The sequence below is a fragment of the Hirundo rustica genome, chromosome 13, assembly GCF_015227805.2.
Source record: "Hirundo rustica isolate bHirRus1 chromosome 13, bHirRus1.pri.v3, whole genome shotgun sequence".
In the NCBI taxonomy this organism is placed as follows: Eukaryota; Metazoa; Chordata; class Aves; order Passeriformes; family Hirundinidae; genus Hirundo; species Hirundo rustica.
Window position 1 is genome coordinate 17,750,033 of NC_053462.1, and position 22,007 is coordinate 17,772,039.

The 22,007-nt window shown below is 45.9% G+C and overlaps 2 protein-coding genes across 6 annotated transcripts; one reads left to right on the forward strand and one right to left on the reverse strand.

Moving 5' to 3' along the window:
- The first annotated feature begins 243 nt into the window (after positions 1–243).
- Positions 244–5,345, forward strand: MTFMT (mitochondrial methionyl-tRNA formyltransferase). 2 transcript variants are annotated; one of them, XM_040077259.2, is made up of 9 exons: positions 244–383; positions 761–973; positions 1,371–1,493; positions 2,310–2,412; positions 2,976–3,051; positions 3,599–3,690; positions 4,121–4,202; positions 4,512–4,594; positions 4,909–5,345. In XM_040077259.2, the coding sequence occupies exons 1-9, from the start codon at positions 259–261 to the stop codon at positions 5,107–5,109; spliced, it is 1,098 nt and encodes a 365-aa protein (XP_039933193.1). In that variant the 5' UTR covers positions 244–258; the 3' UTR covers positions 5,110–5,345. The 2 variants fall into 2 exon arrangements, with proteins under 2 accessions (XP_039933193.1, XP_039933194.1); XM_040077260.2 differs by having other exon boundaries at positions 303–409.
- A 4,765-nt stretch (positions 5,346–10,110) lies between these two features.
- Positions 10,111–21,235, reverse strand: CILP (cartilage intermediate layer protein). 4 transcript variants are annotated; one of them, XM_040077261.1, is made up of 9 exons: positions 21,033–21,235; positions 19,371–19,494; positions 18,465–18,548; positions 17,668–17,721; positions 16,017–16,202; positions 14,602–14,916; positions 14,401–14,509; positions 13,796–13,953; positions 10,118–13,190 (listed from the first exon to the last, which is right to left on the reverse strand). In XM_040077261.1, exons 2-9 carry the CDS (start codon positions 19,426–19,428, stop codon positions 10,780–10,782), a joined length of 3,375 nt encoding a protein of 1,124 aa, XP_039933195.1. In that variant the 5' UTR covers positions 19,429–19,494; positions 21,033–21,235; the 3' UTR covers positions 10,118–10,779. The 4 variants fall into 4 exon arrangements, with proteins under 4 accessions (XP_039933197.1, XP_039933195.1, XP_039933196.1 ...); XM_040077262.1 differs by lacking the exon at positions 21,033–21,235 and adding an exon at positions 20,043–20,104 and having other exon boundaries at positions 10,166–13,190; XM_040077263.1 differs by lacking the exon at positions 18,465–18,548 and having other exon boundaries at positions 10,111–13,190.
- Positions 21,236–22,007: the final 772 nt, after the last annotated feature.

Here is a 22,007-nt window from a genome sequence, read left to right on the forward strand (position 1 = left end):
CCCAGGTCCTCAAGACCTTGGCTGCCAGAGCTCAAGAAGCGTTCGGACAACGCTCTCAGGCACAGGGTGGGATTATTGGAGTGTCTTGCGCAGGGCTATAGGTTAGACTCGATGATCCTTGTGCTTCCTTTCCAGCTCAGGCTCCTCTATAATTCTACGATTTTTGTGACTATGGCGGCGCCGCCTCAGCCCTGAGGGGCGGCCCCGCCGCGGGGCGGGATCCGCTGCGTCATCGCCGCGCGCGGCCGGAGCCCCGCGATGCGGGCCCGGGTGCTGCGCGCCTGGCACCGGGGCGTGAGGGCGGCGGGGCCGCCATGGCGGGTCCTGTTCTTCGGCACCGACCGCTTCGCCGTGACCACCCTGCGAGCCCTGCGGGCCGCCGGGTACCGCCCCGGCACGGGGGACAGGGGTCTGAGGGGAGACGGGGCCCGGAGAGAGGGGCAGAGGGGACACGGTAGATGCGGGCGTGAAAGAGGAGCCTGAGGGGACACGGCAGGGCTGGGCACTGAGGGGTGAGAGATGAGGGCTCCTGATGAGGCTCCGAGGTTATTGAGGGATGAGGTGGAGTCGCGCGGGAGGACCGTGGGTTGGCTTGGGAGGATGGTAGAGAAGGGAGGGGGAAGAAGCCTGAGCGTGGGACAGGGACCAGGGATCACAGAGAGTGCGGGGATTGGCACAGGGGAGCAGCGAGGGGTGGGGGTGACCCAACCCTCGCCTCATTCTGCCTACAATGACACCGTCAACACCTTGTCCACCCCAGGGAGCCCCGCGAGGACTCGCTCGTGTCCCGGCTGGAGGTGGTGACCCTGCCCTCCCGCCTGCCCGGGGACCTGCCCGTGAGGAGCTGTGCCAGGGAGCTCCAGCTGCCTGTGCACGAGTGGCCACACACGGGACCCGTGGGGCAGTTTGATGTGGGTGTGGTGGCATCTTTTGGACGCCTTCTAAGCGAGGACCTCATTCTGCAGTTCCCATAGTAAGTGTGTGGACAAGACAGCTGTCACTGCTTCGTTAGCAAAGCTGCACTCTCGTTTTGAGGCAGCGTCTGTGACCTGCAGTAGGTGAGGTCAGCTTCCCTGGGTTCACGTGCTTAGCCTGAGCCGTGTTGCTGTCGTTGTGAAAGTGGGTGTACTTTGACACATGGGTATAAATTTATGCAAATATTCAGCAGAATATGTTTGCCTTTATTTCCTCACATCTCTCTTTCCGTGTTCACTGAGAAACTGACATTTATATAGTGTGAATTTTCCTTATTTAAGCCAGTAACATGAGAAGAGATGAGCAGATAGTAGTTTTCTGTAATATATGTTGCACTCCATTTACTTATGTTCCAGGTACCATTCCTGTTCTAACTTGTGAATATTTCACTCCAGTGGTGTGCTGAATGTCCATCCCAGCTGTCTCCCACGATGGCGTGGTCCTGCACCCATAGTCCACACGGTGCTTCATGGTGATAAGGTGACTGGGGTGACAATTATGGAAATAAGACCAAAAAGGTGGGTTTGGTGTGCTTTGCAGACAACTCACTGTTGCTGTTGCCTTCAGGACTTTAAATAATCACTGCTGAAATCATCGTTTAAGTCATTCTACATAACTACTTTTTTTTTAATGTTTGTGATTAATTTTAAAAGTTTGAAACACTTAAAAATGTTCATCTAACTATATGAAATTTGCCACAATTACAGTATTTCAATAAGTATGTAATTTGCACTCCAGGCCTGTTCTTTAATTCCTAACAGTATCACAGGGAACAGAGAGAGCAGTCACACAACTTGTATCAATAGGGTTGGTATGACAGGACAGAAAAGTTCTGGTTTTCAGACTTCAGAGTTGCCTGTAATGTCCTGTAAGTGGACAGAAGACAAGAAATTGCCTGTCTAGGCATGAGAGAGATTATATGTTGTAGTTTCAGCGCAAACTCTGGCTTAACAGGCTTGTGAAAATATATTATTCTAGTTACCTTTCCTTTCTTAGATGCTAGATCTAATAATAGATCTCAGGAGAGTGCAAAACAAATTTCCTATGAGTATTTCAGATTGTTTCTTTTGAGATCTCATGTTCTGAACTGTGAATCGTGTGTTCATATCAGCCTCAGCTTGCTGAGGAGAATCTTGCTGCCAAGAGAGGTCTGGTATTCTCTTCTTTGTGTTTGATATCCAACGTTTGATAATGTGAAATGACATCTGAAAAATCATTTTAGAGGGGAGAAAAAAGGGTTATTAGTAACTGAGCTAATGTATTGAATGCAGACTTTTGAACTGCTAATTAAGCTTCAGCTTCTCCAGTATGATTGTACGTTTCCTGCCTTGCAGGTTTGATGTAGGTCCAATTATTAAGCAAGAAGAGGTTGCTGTTCCTCCCCGCTGTACAGCACAGGAGCTGGAAGGGATGTTGGCAAAGATGGGTGCAAACATGGTAAAGTCCTGCCAGCTGTGTCCCTTCTGACTGGTACCTTACTTTTAGTATGTGCAAACAGAATTCTTATTAATCTTGTTCTGAGCTGGCTTCAAGTTTAGGAGGAGGATGATGTGAAACTTGGTGTTTTGTGAGCGTTTTGTCCTGCTGAGAGGAGAGCTTAGTGGTCTGTGATCAGACATCAGTGTCAGTCCTGTGTGTTGCTGTTGTGTTTCTATTCAGTGAAGAACCCAAATGCTGTCTGTGGAAACAGTGCAAGTTCTTTCATTTAAATGAATATCTGCTTTTTTATTTAAATAGACAGCTTTTGTCCTGTTCTGGGATTAATATCAGATAAGAGATCATCTGTAAAAGAAATACTTGCATTTTTTTTAATTGTGATTCAGTGGGAAAGATGTCTTTGCTGTGTGTAGGATGCACATCTTCTGAATATATTGAATATACTGAGCCAATTTTCTAAAAGCTCACAGGACAGTTTCCCTGTTGAAGAATTAAGTTTTACTTTCTTTATTATTGCTTAAACTTATCTCGACTAATACTCTGTACAAAATATAATTTTGCAGCTGTTAGCAGTTTTGAAGAACTTGCCTGAAAGTTTAAGAAATAAAAAAGAGCAGCCAAAAGAAGGAGTAACATTTGGTAGGTACACATTGTTTTTAATGGGACTTGTTTATTTTTTCCTTTAACAGCTGGAAAACGAAAGTTTCCTGGCATCCTGGGTTTTATTTTTTTTAGTTTAATTTCTCAATATGCTCTCTTCGCTGCATTCTCTGGCTTAAAAAAGTCATGCAGGAGAAGAATGCTTCAGAATTCATCAGACTTACTACAGTAATTTTTTTTTTTCCAATTACTTGTACAATATCAAAATCACTATTGATGTCACAAAATCTGAATTTGTTATTCTTCATGGTTGTTATGCAGACAGAAGGGTTACAGTTGTGCTTGTAAGCACGATACAAGTTCACAGTGCAATGAGTAAATAAAGAGAGCAACTGAGAATAAAAAATAGTCCAATTTGATGTGTTCACAAAATCTTTTCTCCAGTTTTTGTCTGAGGTACCTTGGCTGGATGGTGGACCCACTATTGGTCAGGAAAAACTGAGGTTTAAAATAGGATAAAGTAGTACAGCTGCTTGCCAAAAGATGCAAAGCAAAATAAGTCTTCTAATTTCTCTTTTCCCCCTAGCTCCTAAAATCTCTGTAGCGAAGAGTTGTATAAAATGGGAAGAGCAAACAGCTGCACAAATAATTCAGCTGCATCGTGCAATAGGAAGTATGGTGAGGATTTTTTGAACCGTTTTCTGTCCTATAGCATGGCTGAGTTTGGTGTAGATATTTTAACTAATCACTAAACCTCAATTTTAGTTCTTTTAGCCTCTGTAATCTTGCATGTGTTCTAAAATCCTGGTAGTTTGTCATTAGAGGTGGAATTAATGTGCAGGAGATTTTTTATAGACTTGATCCCAACTGTGGAATCGGCTCAAAAATTTTACATTATTTCCTTAGCTCTGTGATTTTTCCCTGATGTGTTTGAGAAGGTTTGGAATGCTGCAGTGACGTCTCTGCATGGCAGTAAATAGTGCAATTAGCCACAGTGAAGAGCTGTTGTAGCTAATTGCTTAACTCATTTCTGCATAATTAATGTTTTCAGTTGAGGAAGGATGAGGAAAACTAAGTCTGATAATGTGTCATATGTTTCTGTTTCCAGTTTCCTCTGCAAACACTCTGGAAGGGTACTACCATTAAACTCCTGGATTTTGTGGAAGTGGATAATATCCCTGGTTTTTCTGGTATTTACTCTTAAATTATTAAAATTTTAAACCACTTTCTTTAAGAGTCTGGGTGATGTGTGGGCCAATGTGTGTGACTGATCAGGGCTTAGTGAGTGTTCACGGATCAGATAATGGAGCGGTGCCAGAGAATGACTGTTCTGATTGTTTCTGTTCATTTGGTTATAATAAAACACAGAATACAATAAAATATTTTTCAGCAAAATAGTGACTCAAGATGGTTATCGTGCTTCAAAGGAACAGAAGTGGTTCAGACCTTTGCTGTATTTTTTGGCATAAAAATGCAGGATGATCTTTCTTTGCTTTTAGATCAAATACTAAATGACTCTGGAGTTGTTCCTGGTTCAGTGCTGTTCCATAAAATGTCCCAAACATTGATAGCTCACTGCAAGGTAGGCTTCTCCCGTTTGTTTTATATTCACTGCCCTAAAGATGAGGTTTTTAGTTTTTGTGTGGTAGTTAACTTTTGTCTTAATTGTCCATTGTTACTCCCAGTACTAGTTTAGATCAACACCAAGTGTTTTATTTGATACCTTAAACTTCTAATTTCCATTAACAGGCTTTGCACATTTGCAAGCAAGAATTTGATTTGTAAGCCTGATTGACATTGAATAAAATGTATTCTGTCAGCCAGCCTATGGGAGCTAAAGATAGCTTTAAACATGGAAGAAACTTACTGCCTTTTTTTGTTTGTTTTTATTTTTAGGATGGCTGGGTTGGAATCAAAACAGTCATTTTAAAGAAGAAGCTTACAGCAGTTGACTTCTACAATGGATATATGCACTCTTGGTTCCAGCAGAATCCAAGAACAGTTCATCAGGAATGCAGATTTCAAACACTCAGACTTAGCACAGCAAAAAAGACTCTGAAAGAAAGGGGAACATTGGCACAGGATGTAAAGCAATAGATTTTTTATTAATGTCTGTAAGTTAATAGTTATATAACATATTTCAAAGCCCACCTATAACATCCAACTTATTTAAGGGATTTCTTCCCATAGTGTTTGATCTTATTGTCATCCACGTTTTCACGGTGGGTTCCTGAAGATCCTTATTCTCTTTCCCTACCAAGGGAACCTCCATGAGTGCTGTAGATATTGAATAAATCCCTGTTTCCACTGTTGAGAAATAAATTTATTTTTATACAACATTTTCAGGTTTTTTGTTGGTGTTTGGTTTGTTTGTTTGTTTCTTTGGTGTTTCTTTTTTGTTTTGTTTTGTTTTGTTTTGGAGGACTTTGGTGTAATTTTCTTCAGGCATAAGTTTTGGACAGTTGCTTTAATCTGGAAATACTAAAATCCAGTGAGCTTTTCTAATGCTCACCAAGACTTAGGCTGTCTAGTTTGATATTCTTGTGGATCATGAAATTCTCTCTGTACCCCCGTTTTTGAGGTGAATAACTTACCTGGGAACATAAAGAGAATCTTTCCCTGTCCATGATGATTTTCTTCCTTTTTCTGTTTTTATATCTTGGGATACGTCCCATTAAAAATTTTTATGCCCTCCTTCCAGGAGGTTTATGCTCTATTATTTCACTTTCTGATGGAAGAGGTTTTTACCTGATGAGGAGTTGTAAATTTAATCCAGGATTTTCCGCAATCTATCTTTGCCTAATGGCATATACAAGGACATTTCATGTCAAGAACCTTAAAACTTGTGATTCTTACACTTTTCTTGTCTTAAAAGAAGTAATGTAGCAGCTGCCTAACAGCAGAGCAAAGACTGGACGTATCTTAGAAGCTGTTCAAATATTTGGTAACTTTTTCCTACTTTTTCTGAGTTCTACTGAAGTAAAAGCAAAAAATCTAGAAAAATTTGTCATATCACAAGGATTAAAATGTTTCTGAAGAAGCATCTGTTAAAGCAGCTGCTGCAGTATTTTTCTTCTGTTGCCATTGGTCCATCAATTAATTGCCTCTGACAGGTTTTCCAAAACACATGGTCCTCCAAGAAATCCACGCCTATGAATCAGAGTCAAAAAATGGAAACAACAGCAAGGTGGAAGTCAGGCTCCTGTGGAGAATTCCTGTTGTTCCTGACCGCAGACTTGGTGCACTTTGTGCTGCAGAAATTCTAAATCCGGCAAGTTTACTTCCAAGAAAATGATGTATTTTTGTGTTTTGCTCCTTGTTACTTTTTGCAAGTGAAAGTTGTGGAGTCAGTTTGTTTTTACTCTCTTCAGATCAGTCTAAACATTAGTAACCGCTTAATGCCAATAGAAGGGCGGGGGGTCTGAGTTTTTTGTGTTTTTGTGAGGATGGTGTGTGGCTTGGAGAGTTTTTTGGGGCTTGCTACCTCACTGTATGGCAAAACCCCACCACCACAATTTAGACATAATTTTAAGTACTAATGATAAAGAGTTTTGGACTTATGTATATTAGTTAACAGGGACTCAACAATTTCAGTGTTTCAGGATCCAACTTTTCAGATGTTCCAGATCCCTAGGCCTTGGAAAGTGAGTTCTTGTTCATTGTAGCGAGCAAAATTAATAGCAAGGCATGAATCCCACAGAAAGAATAGTGTCAAAAGAGTCCAAGTTAAAAGCTTTTAGATAACCAAACTTAAATCAGCAGCTTCTTCTAGCAGAGACGAGAAAAAAAAAATTAACTCCTTTGTGTATCTTTCATCCTCAGTTTTAGGTCACGTCCAGTGTGAGACCTGTTGGTGGCAGACAATAATTATCTGGTTCTCACTCAAGCATAGAGCAACAGGAAAAGTTCCCCTGTGTTTTTGGGAAGTTTGAGGTAGCAAGTGCCCAGAATCCCTGTAGATGGAGCTCGCTGCATCCCTTTTGGATGAAAACCAAGGACAGCTGGACAGAAGATGGTGAAAATCCGGTACAGAACACCTTCAGTTGATTGTTTAATAGTGAATAATGTCTAAACCATATTGCAGCCAGGATCCCATGTACTTGTAACTTAATCTTTTGATCTGTGCAGAATTTGCTTTAAGGCTTCTTCTGCTTTCTGTGTGAGAGGTTATAAAAGATTAGACCATTCTGTGTTTAACAGTTAATGTCCTAGCTCTGAATATGCACGACTTTACCCAAGTCATTTTATGGAGCAAAAGAAGGTAAGAATAATTTATTTTTTTATGGAGAAAGTCTTTGGCATGCTATTTTTGGCGTGGTAGAGAAGTTTTAAATGGAATTGGTGTTCCCCAGTCAGCTGTTAGCCAAAATGTCTCTTTGGAAACTTTGCTTTCACCTGGCTCTGCAGGGATTTAACTCAGTAATGAAAATCTGATTATTTTTGCAGAACAGACAAAACAAAAATGGGGCATTCACTGATGAGGTGTGGAATAGCATGTCAGGGTTGACTCTGGAACACAGACACAGTGATTCGATCCCCAGTACCACTGATGAGGTTGATTACAGCTACCCTGGCCATTGGAACAGGATCTTAGAAAATAAAACAGCTGTCCTCCTGTCAGAGGAGAGAGAGGAGGCAACAGAGGTATTCACAGACCCATCATTCACTATGGCTCAATTTTACATCACTGGGACCAAAGTACAGGCAGAACTGCAAAATATTTGGGCACCAGAAGGGCTGTGGTGTTGGATTTCATAATGGATTTCAAACAAATGTTAATAGAGGGAGTGATATTTCTTAGGATGGTGGTGACTCACAATTAGATGCATCTGTTTCATGTTCTGCAACCTTACTACTCCACCTGCTTCCTAGGAAACCTCTTTATTTCTGTTTTCTGAATACATTAAAAATAAAAAGTATAAGTGACTAATCGGAGAAGTACTTGAGCCTTTTTATAAAGTTGTTTTCAAACTCCCCCAATAATTTGCTGGTTGAGGCCAGACAAGAATATCTCTCCTTTTGTTTATCCTACCTGCTAGCGTCCTGATAGCTTCTGGGAAGCAGTAGTTTCCTTTAAAAACAGAAGGGATAGGTCACTGGATTTATCGGCAAATTGGAAACTAAGTGACCTTAAAGGGAGATACTTTGCCATTAACCTCAGACCTGCCGATGTTTAGGAGCCAGGTCTCCTTCTTCAGCCTGTTCCTCATGGTTGGTGGTCCAAAGGCTAAGGTCAAGGGAGGAGCTGAGTCCCAGCCTTCCCGCATTCCTCCAGCTGATGCTCTGATATGTGGGAGTGTGGGTTGGGTTTCAGGCTGCAGAAAGGACACTGCCATACACTGACCATAAACACAAGCTGGAGGAGTCAGAACTGACATTGAACTGTAACGTAAAATTTGTGTGGGTAGCAGATGCCAGGACCCTGCTGTAGCTTTGCTTCTATAAAAACTTTTCTTAATGTATTTGGGATGGTGGCTCATCGGTAATGGTGAAGTGCTAGCACTGAGTGGTCACTGTGTCAAGGTTGTTTTCTGTTGGTAGTGCTTAAACACCCGTGTTTGAAACCTCTGTCTTGCTCTGTGTCCAACACAGTCTGCCAGCAGCCTCCTGGGAGAGCTCAGGGACTCAGTGAGTGCACAGATTAGTTTGTTCCTCCAAGTCAGTGCTAAGCTGCAGAGGGGGACAGTTTGGGGAAACTTGGAGAGCTTCTGGCTGTCCCAGGCTGTAGGGCCGTGACCATTTCAGCGCTGTTAGACACACATTTCTCCCCAGAAGGCAGAGCTGTACTCTGTTACGTTTGACTGGTACATGCAGCACAGGGATCGGATCCTGAGTGTGCTTTCATCCATTTATCTCTTGGGTTAGTCTGTAGAAGTCATTTGTGTTACTTCACTTTCAGAGTGATGAAACTGAGTTTGGGATTTGGCTGTCTGTCTGCAGAGGAGGAGGGGAGCAGAGGGAAGAGACATTTCTCTGCGCAAGCCAAGAGCTCTGTGGGAAGGTCCAAGCTAATGCTCCCCACTGGCTGCCTTGGCTCTGGCTTCTGCCAAGCCCTTGCAGCAGACTAGACACAAAAGAAAACACACAGAGTCTAAATTCATTGGTATGAAGAGGATGTGCCAGAGTATTCCACAGCTCTTCCTTTTCTGCTTTTCTTTGATAACTGTCAATTTGTATAAAAAAGTGGATTATTAAGGGGTGTGTTTATGTGTTAAAGCATAATTATGCCTGCTGCGTGTCGGACCTGAGAAACTGTTTTGAAGCTTGCTAAACACTATTGAAGGATTCCCTATGCCCTTGATGGGCTGTAGGTATGGCAGCATAGGCCTAGAACTGGCTTCATATCCATAGGAGGGGATGGGGTAGGAGAGGGAAATACATGCTGGAGCATGTGTTTGAATTCCAGTTTGCATCCAATAGCACCGTCCACTTTTTTATGATCTTTCTTGGTGGGAATTTTGGTGTCAGAGACTTGCAGGCTTGTCTGCACCCCAAAAGTTTATTGCCAGTGTTTGCCTGTAAACATGTCTCTGTGCTGTGAGGTCTTTGATTTCACTCTAGAAGGGATGGGGGATTAAAAGGACAGTTTAATAGGTCTCTTGGAGAGGAATTGCTGACCCCTTCTGTGGGCAGCTGTACCTTCAGCTAAGAGCAGCTTCTCGCCAGCTCCTTATGCTCACTGCTGCTGAGTGTGAAGGGAAGCCTGTCTTCTCCGTATCTCCACCCAGCACCGCTCTACATTGCCTGGTTTCCTATCATCCTTAAAGCACAAATTCCCAGTCCTCTTTTCCCTCCATCTTGTGCCACTCCTTAATTCATCCCTGCCTAGACCTGCTGCTCTGATTCTCCCAGAACCATTGCTGACACTCCACATCAAGCTGGGGAGAGATTTCCTGACTGCAGCATGCCATGGCCTAACTCTGGAGCTGCAGGAGAACCAGGCACCCACAACACCCCTTACCAATATCCAGGATCAGTCTCACACTGATAAAGTTGTGACCTGCTGGTGAACAGAAAAATCTTGAGGTTATTCTTTGCTAAGCTCTACATGTGGTTTATTTACGTGTGCATTTCAAACACAAAAGTGACACAGACTTCGAAGTTACGAAATTATTTTTTTATTAAACTACCCTATCATAGAGCATGGATTTTCTTGTCAAATAATGCAAGAAGCAAGAGAAAACTCTGGCTGTATCTATGTGGAGCCTACAAATCCACTTGGCTTCTTCTGTGCTATTAAGCATGTGAGTTCTTAGAAATGCAGCTGCCAGTAGTTTAGCTTGAATACAGTCATTCTAAAACAAGCTAGAAATAAATAAAATACTTACATTTCAAGTACAAAACCTTGCAGTTGAATTCAGTATGAGGAAATCAGTTTATTCCTTTTCATGTTACCAACTACTGTACAGGTACTTGGGCTGGCAAAGTCTGCAGATGCAGAACAGAAGAATGTTTTATGTACATGACTTAATTTAATCATGTGTTTAAGTCTTCCCTTTAGGCTATCATCTGAAGCTGTTTAATGTCAGGCAGAAAGAAGATTTTTATGGATGCATTTAATAAGACACAAACTCACTACCTCTGCTGGCCCCCAATTCTCACCTTATGTCTTTCGTTTCTGGTAGGGGAAAAAAAAATGGCACCTTAATTATGTGTCATAAATAATGATACCTACCAGCTTTCAATTACGTTACTTAGCGGGTTGATGTTACTTTCAAATTATATTTAATTGAGTGTGAACGACTTTACCAATGCTCCTATACAGCTCTAGTAGGTGGGACGTTGACCTGTCATTGGGATCCTGGCTTGGTTGTTTCTGCGGCTTGCCGGCGGCCTCCGGTACACGGGGCTCTGCCCTGGCAGAACCAGGATGGACTGCTGGCCTGAGTCCCTTGGAGATGGCTGGCCTGAGTCCCTCGGAGACTGCTGGCCCAAGTCCCTCGGAGATTGCTGGCCCAAGTTTCTCTGAGACTGGAAGATGCTTTGCTCCGTCGTGCTCCTCTCCGAACAGGTGAAAGTCAACCCGATGCCGACATCACTCTTCATGGTTCTGGACGTGCCATCAGATGTGCCATCGAAACACCTGCCCAGGGCAATTTCCTTGGCGATCCTCGGGTCTTGATCAGTGACTGTGTAGATGCCGTAGTTGTGTCCCAGCGGGTCAAGAGGCGCCAGCATTGTGTACTCGCTGGTGTCGTTGTTGGTGGCCATGGGGAGGTGGTTCACCAGGTACTCGTGGAGCATGCTGTTGACGCTCACTCGACGGCAGTTGCCTTGTGGGATCACCTTGACGAGCGTGCGGTCCACGCGGTCCTGGTCGAAGAGCATTCCGCTGCACTTGAACTCCAGGCAGGCTGCTGACACGTCCCGCTGCCGGGGGTCACGGATGCTGCGCACATCCCTGATGCCGTAGAGCCTTCCGATGGTGCGTGGGTGTGTCCCACCCATGTTACGAGATCTTACATTCACTTCCTGGGGTCCATTTATTTTTACTTTAATGTAGCAGGCTCTAAATTCCATGGGCTTAGGCCACCACGCCAGGTAGTCATCGGTCCAGCTCATGAGGTCATCTTCACTGAAGGGAACAGTGTTATAGTCGTACCGGTCTCCTTCTATCCTGTAAAATCTGAAGTGAGCAGCACTGTATGGAGCTTCCTCGCATTCCCTGAGGTTTTCATAGGCATAAATAGGGCCATTGGTCTCTTCTGGGGAATTGGGGCTTGGCTTGGCCATGTTAATGCTGAATGCTGTTTTCTTGATGTTCGAGTCCTCGTGGTCTGTCCTCCTGTAGTTGAGCTTGTTGAGGTATGGTTGTGGGACCCCAATAGCAGCAGGGTTGAGTTTGGGAGCAGAGGGCACAGCTTCGAGCTCTTCACCCCCCATGCTTGCCAAGATATAAGCTCCATAGGCTTCGGGGTTTTGCTCATCACAGAAGGCGGGCACACAGGCGCCATTGGGACCAGTGACTACGCTGTCGAAACGGCCCCATGCTCTGGGATTGGAGGAGAACCCTGGTTCTGGCTCCATATTTATAATAGAAATCACAACCCCTTGGATCTGCTCACTTTGCAGAAATCTCTCACTTCTGTAGGCTCGGACTTTGACGTAGCACCGTCTGCTCTCAGGAACATCCAGGTTAAAAAGACGCCTCTCTTTGATCTCCATGTTCCCAACCAAAAAAGTTCTCTCCTCTCTTTTGCGTCGTGTGCTTTTCTCGATGTTGAAGTCCCCTTCTTCCTCCCATAACCCTGTCTCTGGGTTCAGGGACCAAAGTTTCATCTCTTGCACATGCTCTGGCATCTTGACCTGAGCAGCATCCAAATGAACCTTCACATCTTCTGCATTGAGGGACTCAGTACCCCGTTCATCTGTGAAGTCCACAGAGAACATGCCGTACGTGCGGAGCGGAAATACGTCTCCTTCCTCATCTACAAAGTTCAGGTCGCTTTGTGTCACAGGGGCTGTGGAGATGTTTCTTGGATCCAGGAATGTCACACTGGCTTTCACTTTGCCACTGTAGACCTCTCCATTTTTCCTATAAAATGCATTGGGAGGAATTTCTAATTCAGCAATTGGATCATCTTCTTCCATTTCCCCCAAAGAAATCACATTGGTTTCAGTGGATTCCAGTGTAACAGGGGCTTTCTTTCTTAGCAGCTTGATCTCATGAAATACAGCACCTCCATTTTCCTTGAAGGGCAGAACTTTTGTTGTGTTCACAAACTTCTGCAGCCGGTCCACAAAAGTTAGAACCAGTCTCTCCATATCTGCTGGGACATGGATGGAGAAGGTTCCCTTGTAGCCAGTCATACTCACTCTCTTGTTCCCCATGTAGATGTGGCCAAACCTCAGTGGCTCACCATTATCTGCTGCTGTGGCTCTGCCTCGAACCATTATTTTGGTCTCAGTGCATATTTTGCAACCACATTCAACAATGACTTTAGTGGGGAGCGTGTAGCCATCGCAGGAGATGTCCCTGGTTTCCATCTTGGATACCCCACAGCAGTAGGAGACGTTGTCCTTACACCGAAGTCCCTTATCCAGCTTCCCTGCACAGGTCTTCGCTGGGCACTTGCCCACGTCATAATAGAAGGAGTTTGTTGCTTTTTGGAAGCAATCGTGAGGAAGTCGGATTAGGTGGCTTTGGGGTTGGGAGTCACAGGCTGCTTCTTGTCTTCCTGTTGAATAGGATTTCTTAATGAGCACCATGAAATAATTGTACAGTCATCCCTGTGTTGTCTGAAACCTCAGAGCTAAACATTGCTCCTAAAGGCAGTGAGGTTTTTGCAGGATTTTGGTGAGCTGGTTAACTCATTTCCATGAAGCAGGTAGCTCAGCTTTAGCTTTAGGACCCTGATTAAGAGCTGTTTGCAGGATCCTCCCTGCTCCTGCTTTTCCACTATGGTCATCCAGCCCACCCTCAGCTTGATGCTCTGCTGCTGCCTGGCTTTTTGACTATGGCAAGACTAGATTATGTCCCAAGACTTTCAAAACAACCCTAAGCAAGCAGAAATATTCCCATGTCAGGCAGCAAGTACAGTGAGAAATCTCCTGACAGCAGCATGTTGAGGTTGATAGGCCACCTGCAATCCAGAGCTCTGGTTTGTAGGGAGCATCTGGTTCATAACCAGCTCACGCAAGCTTATCTGCAAACAGATGAATGATGTAAACCTCAAGTATTTTTCCGGTGACTTTTCTTTACCAGATGTATCACAGTTTCTGGTTCCTGCACACCAACACCTCCCCAGCTGTTTAGAGAACATCCAGGTGCATTTTCTCTTACCTATGACAGCCAGCTTGGCAACTTGGGACTTTGCCGACCCCCCGGAACTGCTGGCCTTGCAGAAGTACTCTCCTGACTGTTCTCTCTTCAGGTTCTTCAGAATCAGGTTGTTTTTATATTTGTACAAGGAGGGATCCAGCAGTGAGCCATTGTGGTACCTGCCAGGAACAGTTAAGGGGACAGAGACTGACCGTCTGTCTGGAGCACAGCAATGGCCTAATTGCATCCTGCTATGTGGATTTTGCCAGATTCCCTGCCTCAGTTTCCCTGAGGTTAGCTTGGCTAGGTGGCATCACCTAAAAATTTTTCCCCTACTCCCGGCAGTACTGCAATGTGGCTGCTGGCCAGCTGGCAGGCAGGCAGAGGTGCCAGTTGTGACTGATGAGGTTTTTAAACCCTTTCTTCATGTGTTTTTCCAGTGAATCCCTCAGCAGATGACATTGCTGTGCCATCTTGAGGAAGCCATCACTTGGAGCCATCAGTTCCCAGTGCATTTAACTGTTTTATAGCTAACCTCCCCCATTTATGGGGGACATGGTAAGGAGATAAAACTAGCACCCATTGCACAGCTAAGACTTCTGGCAGATCAAATTCAAGCTCCTTACCAGAGGTAGCGGTCAGGAGCTGGGCTCCCTCGGGCATCGCAGCAGAGTGACACGCTCTGTCCCACTCTCCTAGCTTTGTCCTCAGGGCTCCTGAAAACGTAGGGTTTGCCTGCAGGAGAAGGAACAGGCCATCTCATTACTCTTCCTCTCATAAACCCACCGTTTATTTCTGATGCCTGCATCCCCCCTCTTTGGGGCTACCTGATCGGTGCAGCTGCACTTGGATTGCCAGGTTTCTCCGGTTGCTCTCAGGCACGGTGACAGTCGCTGTTGCATATTTGGCTTTCTTTATTTTAAGGGTGTTTTTCCCATCGGGACAAATCCCTGGGATCCTAAACATGCCTCTGTTATCGGCCATTGTCAACAGCTTGAGTTTCTCAGCTTGCAGGTAGACCCGGGCATCGGCAGCAGGTGACCCATCCTCGAGAGACACCTTCCCATGCAGGGTGGCATCCTCACACATGCAGGTGTCACAGTCGGCGTTGACGTGGCCCATGGGGCAGGTGATGTTGCAGGCTGGAGGAGAAGCAGATGGGTCACAAAACTGCCCCAAGTCCCCACAACATTCCCAGCACATTCTCCCGTCTGCTTTTAATTTAGATGCAATAAGGCAAATAGCGCATAAGGAGTAAATTGTATCCAAAACATATTTTTCCTGATTATCCACAGCTGTGCATTAGAAAGGCAGGGACAATGTCATTTTGAACCTGACAATTAGTAGAAATCAGCCACGTGGATATAATTACAGCTAGGAACTGTTATTTACCTTCCCCAAAGGGCTGAATTTCAGGGAAATTTGAATCCAGATCAGCATGTGAGCTCTTAGCTCAACCCTGGCAAAATTACAAATTCACTGTCATAAACTTTCTAGGTTTCTGTTACAGTGCAGTAACAGAAGTTGTGATTTTGGTCTATCCCAAAAGCTGTCTCCCCTTATTCAATGGTATCCTGGCTTAGGCAGGATGAGAGCCAAGTGAGCATTACCAGATGGGTTTAACATTTGGGCTCACAAATATTACTCTGTTCTCATTTACCTATAGTGATTAATCCTAAATAATAATCTGTCTTTTCCCAAGGCTCAGGTAATTCCTTTTACAATCACAGAGCATCCCTGTACAGGAGTTATCTGATATTTCACGGATGGAAATAAATGTGAGAAATCAGGGAAAACCTGAAACAACTTTTCTCCACAAAACATGTTTTCAGAATTTTTTTCAGGATTATTTGGTTAAAAGAGGATTATAAGAATAATATAATTAATTACAAGCCCCTTCAGCAGGGACTATGGCAATTTGATATTCCCAAATCATCTCTTTCCTGGAGGTTGCATGGAGGCAACTGTCTGCAGTCACTGCCTCCACCTTGAGAGCTGCTGTTGTAACAAGATTAATGAGATTTTTTTCCTATATCCCCAAGATATTGTGAGTCCCTGTTATCTTTCTGTTTGGCTGTAAACTCGCCCTGCTCTGCTCTTTGTACTCTCCAGCCCTGCTCGGAAATCACTGTTCTGTCAAAGGAGAGAAAGATGGTAAAATGACAGCAAAGGGAGTACAACACCTGAGCAGTGGTGAGACCACGACATCCTCCCCTGCCCATAAGTGAGTTTATAGGAGCACCTGAGCAAACATGTCCAATGCAGAGCCGCCCTTCCTCAGTTGCTTCATTACAGTGCACGCCCCAGAGGCGCTCAGCTAGGCAGGATCTGGTACGCTTCTGCACCCCGGTTTGGCCACACTTTGCTGAGCACTCGCTCCATTTCGACCATGGAGACAAAAACCTTTTTGAATCTTGCACCAGTGGACCTTGAATAACATCAGTGGTGTGTTACTGAATTGCACATTATACATACAGCTGCCCAAAAACAGGCAGTTGGGTTTTAACAGCTTCTATAGAGCTCAGACTATACATTTGGATATTATGCACCACATGAATTAAACAAACTCAAAGCATGTTCAGGGAGCTGGGAGTTAAAGCATGAGAAGGTGTCTGAAGGCTTCTGACTTAATTCCTCACAGGCTACCAAATTCAGGGCGATTTAAGATAAACCCAAGGGGAGCAAAGTGCAGGCAGCTCATGCTTAGTGTTGAGTAACTTCGGCTTAAGTAAATCAAACACACATTCTCATTTAAATGTTGTTTGAGGGGCAGCACTTGTCTGTTTCAAATGTGGTTCAATAGTTAAAAAAAAAAAGGTAAAATGGTTAAATAGGTACAAAAAAAGAGTAATGTTGTTGGTATGATCGTGTCGAATGTCTTTAACCAAATTTCAACATATGTTTTCTATAGGGGCAGCATGTGTCCTATTGTGAGCGCCACTTTTACTGAGTGCAAACCAGAAGCTTAAGATGCTACCGAGCAGGGTGAGCATGTCAGGAGCCAGCTGATTGGTAAAACAGAGAAAATTTGCAAAACACATTGAGAGTTTAATATGAGGTTAGATTTTTAAAGGAATTTCTTTAACCTGACTACTAGATGTTATTAATTTAAGGTACTTCGAATGGATGAGATCCACTCCAAGTCTGTGGTTTGGGCTTTTTTTAAAATGACAGTGTTCTAATAATGTTTATGAGGATGCGCTAGTGACTAAAGTTTCTAAAAATGAAGTTTCTTGGAGACATGTGCTATGTCATCTCCCATACCTATTCTTCCACCCAATTTGTAATATAGAAGGTTGGTTTGTTTCCTAGAAAGGCAGACAGGCACAGGGCTAGACTGTTCAAATTGTGAATGGGTGGTTGAAAACAATCCTGGCTTATAAAAGCAGATGGGTGGAAAAGACCTTTTAAGTGAGAGCAGATATGGGAGCGTCATGTCTGGCTTGGACTGAGCGCTTGGCTTAGATGGGTTTTCATCTGCTGGCACATCGGCATGTCTAGTTCAGCATCCCAAGTAGTGGGATCCATGACTTATTATTTAGCAATTTGAGGCATGCAGGAGGAGGTGGGTTTGGGTCGTGGTCACATCCTGTGGATAAATGCCTATTTGTGCTTGCCCAAAGCAAAAACTGAATGTGCAACAGATTAAAGTGGGATCTCAGCAAGATCCTAAGCTTGTTTGGGATCAGCTGCTTTAATCTGCAGGGCTGGTGATGATAGGAAATGAGCAGGGGAATCCTGTGGAGGAAAATGGCATTATATGGCTCTGGGTAGCATTGTGACAGCAGGAAAAGCAGAAAGTGGAGGATGAGGGAGAAGCTGAGGGGTCGAGCATTGGTAGGGACATGGGAAGGGACAGGGCTGCCCCATGGCACTGGCCAGCAGGAACGTACTGCGTCTGACGTAGGTGAAGGTTGGGTCTCCCCGGCGAGAGCTGCTCCTCGTACCTGTGGGTAGAGGGATGATTCAGGCAGGGTTTGCCAGCCAGGGAGCCAGCCCTAGCATCACTGCCTTGTGCCATCCACTATTTTACTGATAGTTTTCCTAAAAATACCTCTCAGCAAGTGGAGGGGACCTCTCAGTGTCTGGTGGTTTTGGTGCTTTGATTCTTCCCATTGGCTAAGAGAGCTGCTGGGAGCTGGGCAAAAAGCTGGGCAAATCCCCAAATCCTTCAACGTGGCCAGCTCTTTCAGTGACTGCTGGAATTTAAATTCTGAGCCCTGGACAGTAAAGATGAGAGGTCGGAGCATCTCTGGGGAATTAATGAGCAGAGTGTGCTCTGCAGGTAATTAATCCCCTACAGGCTTTGATTCTAAAGGCATGGTGTCACAAACCACCCAGGGTGTGGGGACAGGCTGAGCAGGGTACAGGCAGGTCAGAGCATGTGCTGGCCCATCCCTGGGCTCTTCTCACCCTCCCAGCCTGTGCATGCCTCCCGCAGGAGCTGGGGCTGTGGTCACACATTGACCTTCCCTTTTCCAGGAGAGGAGCCAAGAGCGTGTGTCAGTGATAGCCAAAACCCTACAGGAGGTCATGGATGATTAACATTTATTCCATTGCCTAAATCATAGAGTCATAGAATGATTCTAACCCTAAATGTCCTCTTCTACTCAAATAATATTGGTTAGTTGTAAATTGTTGGGAAAATTGTCCAGTGAGGGAAATCCACCCAAGGTGGGAATTAACTTACTCTCCAAGCTGAGCATTACCAGTGGCCTGAAGGTTCTCTGTCCTATCTGGACCCTGCTGGGGGCTGGTCTCAGAATCCTTTGTCCTAAGGTTCAATAAGTGAAAGAATAATTTAGATTCAAGGAATTAGGCATCCTTAGGCTCAGTATTACAGCTTTCCCATTGGACTGTGGCTGGTTAGAGCTCCTGGAGGATGCCATGCAGGAGATGCCAAGAGAGGGAGGTAATGGAAATGTCCCACAGCATCACTGCAGCTCAGGTATGATACAAATTTTCTATTTTCCTTATCACCCAAGAAAAACTTTTTTGTACTTCCTGTTTGGAGCAGCTCAGATCAATTAATCTTTTTATAGCTGGAGAGATAAAATATATCCTTCCTGTCCATGCTCAAGGAAAAATGAATCCAAGGTGGATGATGTTGGTTGTTTCTATGGGACAAGAACTGGTTTCTGAACTTGCTGGCCACCTGCATGCCCAAGGGAAGATGATGGCCACGGCTAGTTCCTGGGGTGCTTGCTGGGACCAGTCCCATATAAATTGGGGAGCTAAGCCCCAGCACCAGCTCTGCCCTGTGCCCAGCTCCTCTGGGTGCAGAGTGGACACTATGGGATCTCAGAGACAGCAGCCAAGGATGGTCCCAGCATGGCCAGTGGGCCGGGGAGCTCATCCCTGGTCAACCAGAGGCTCACTGAGTTGCAGACAGGCTTTGCTTGAACTCTGGGGGCTGGATGGGAGCCAGCCCTTGTATGGAAGTTGTCTGACCGGGCAAACGCCTCAGCGACCCAGACCAGCACCCAGCATCAATGTCAGGCTGTGTCTGCTGGCTCAGTGGCTGCCAGCAGACATGCCTGCACTGGCATGGGCAGGGGACAGCGCAGTGACCAGAATGGAAACGTTTAACCTTCACCTAAAACAGATGTGGCTCCCAAGAGGAGGAGGAGAATCCAGCCTTTCATGGTGACCATCGTTGTCTCCAGAGGTGACCAAGGTCTTCCTGGAGTTTCCGCAGCTGTCCCACGCCTTCCCCAGTCCTGCAGAGACAAGCCCGATTGTGTCGAAGCTCACCCACGTCCTGCTGCTTTTGGGGAGCTTCTCCCAGGCTGAATCACTCCAAAACATGCCACAGGGCCACTTGTACCCCCTGCTCACCCACCCCCAGCAGCTCTTCATTTTCTCCCCCAGTGGGGAGCAGCAGGGGCTCCACATCTGCGCTCTCATCCCCCCTGCTTCTCACCATTACATCTGAGCACAAATCTATTCTGCAGAGCACTGCTTTGTAACAGCATCTCCTTAACATGCCTTGGAACAGCTTAAATACTTCTGCAGGGATCTCTCACAGCCCACGCAGCTCTGCAGGCCCCCCAGCAGCCAGCTCTACTCCCCACAGGAGCAGGGACAGCCCCGTGGCTCCATCCCTCTGCCTGCAAACCGGGCATAGTGTGAGGATAGCATCTTATCCCAGTACATCCCAGAGCGTGAGGAGAGGAAAGGCTCCTGAGCACCTCTGAAAGCAGAAAACCCCATGCACAAGCCAAGTCTTTCCTGCAAATGTAGCAAGAAGCTCAATAGTTTCCTTTACCTGCAGGCACAGATATGGGACGGAGGCTTTGTGTCACTATTCACCAGCTCAGCCACTTCAGATTTTGTTTTCATTGAGTCCCTTCGCACTAGAGCATCAAGCATTTGGGTATTTAATTTCTGAATGTACCCGTGGAGGTGGTGTTATCCCTAGTGACACCAGCTGGAATTCCAGGTGCTTTATTTTATGGAACCAAAATTAATGAACTAGGAGGAGGGGAGAATATTGCCCCAGCTGTTTGGTGCCTCAGTTTACCCATAAAATGGGGCTAACAAAGAGCAGCTAGTGGCAAGAACACTGTTATTTGTAAGTCGTACTAACCATCCCCTCTGAGACTGGGGAATGTGGGACTAGGAAATACTTTGATTATGGCTCAGCAAATCCCAGTCAAGCAAAAATAACAAGCAACACATGAGTGGTGTTTTGTGGGCTTACGGTGGGGTCGTGAACTCGCAGCCAGACAATAACCAGGAAAAAATTAATCCTGTTTCCCACTTGGCGACTATTTTTGGAGCTGACTGCAGCTTGTTCGGCACTGGGTTTGGGATTGGGATACATCCCTCTGTACACAGACACGCGATGCTAGAAGAGGGGGGGTTCAAGCGGCCGGATCTTGGCTGCAGGGAAGGTTTGGAGTGCCTGTGTCCCCTGTCTGGCAGGGGGCTGGGGAAGCCAGCGCAGGACAGAGCCGTGGGAGATGAAACAGCCCCACATGAGCAAAGCCCCCCAAACCCCCGCTCCAGCTGTCCCAATAACCCTTTCCCAAGCCCATTAGCTGGGACGAGGAAGGGAGGAGCGGGACGCAGGGAACTGCATCCCCATCGATGTTTTTCAGCCTCTGTGCCGTCATCTGCCCATTAATTAATTTCCACCTCACTTTCAATTACAGCCGCTCTTAATTACACCGCCTTAACACGAGAGAATTCTATAACCACTATCTGCCACAGAAGGGAAAACAGCAGGATTGGGTTGGGGTTTTTTTTCTCTTACCTAAAAAGCCATAAAAACACCACTTAAGGAGAGTCCCGTCTTCTAGCCGCGGAGCCGCCAGCCGAGCTGAGATCCGCGAGCGAGACGAGAGCTTGTCAGCTGCGGGTTCAGGGATTTGCAGCCGGTTGGAAAGAAGAGAGAGAGCTGCAGCCTACCGAAAGCTCCCGTGCGCCGAGCGGAGCCGGGCTGTGCGCGAACCTCCCGCCGCCGAGGCGGCGAGGTCGCTTATATAGCCCGGCGTGTAGCTTAGGGGATGGCAGCGAGCCACCGGCCGCGAGCACAAACAGATCGGACGCGCGAGGAAACCGCAGCCTGAATAATCCCTTAATAAAGTGATGGTAAACAGAAACCCGTGGCGATGCCACGGCCTGGCGGCTGCAGCTGGCGATGAGACAGGGCACGATGTGGGTACCACGTCCTGGTGTGGGCATTGCATCCCAGCACAGCACCGTCAGTGTTAGGGGTTCATCCGGGGTCTGGATCTGAAATAGATGCTGCTGAGTGTTGAAGGTGGAGATGCAGCGAGCAGGCAATGAGGTTTTGGGGACGATTTTTTGGCTTTACCCGGTCTGGGACAAACGTGGTGCCCACCCGGCAGTGCATGTGGATTTGCCCCGTTTTTGCAGGTGTCGGGTATGGCTCAGCTGGGCACCGTTGCCTACACTGCCTGCCCACCTCTGACCCTGTGCTGGCTCTGGCAGGGATCAAATGAGGATGCTGTGGGGATGTCAGGATGTGGGACAAAGCCAGTGGAATTGCTTTGAACAGCTGGGGTAGCACAGAGCTGCAGAGGCAGGACCATGCTTGTAAATAAATGCGACTGCATCTCGAGCCATGGGGAGATCTAGCAATGACCCCTAACCAGAGTTTCCTGCTTGCCCCAGTCTGGCTTCAGCCTTCCAGACTTTTCCTCTCTTTGCAGCCACATTTTTCTCATGTAACTTGTGGCAAATGGTCCGTGGACACAGGGCTCCT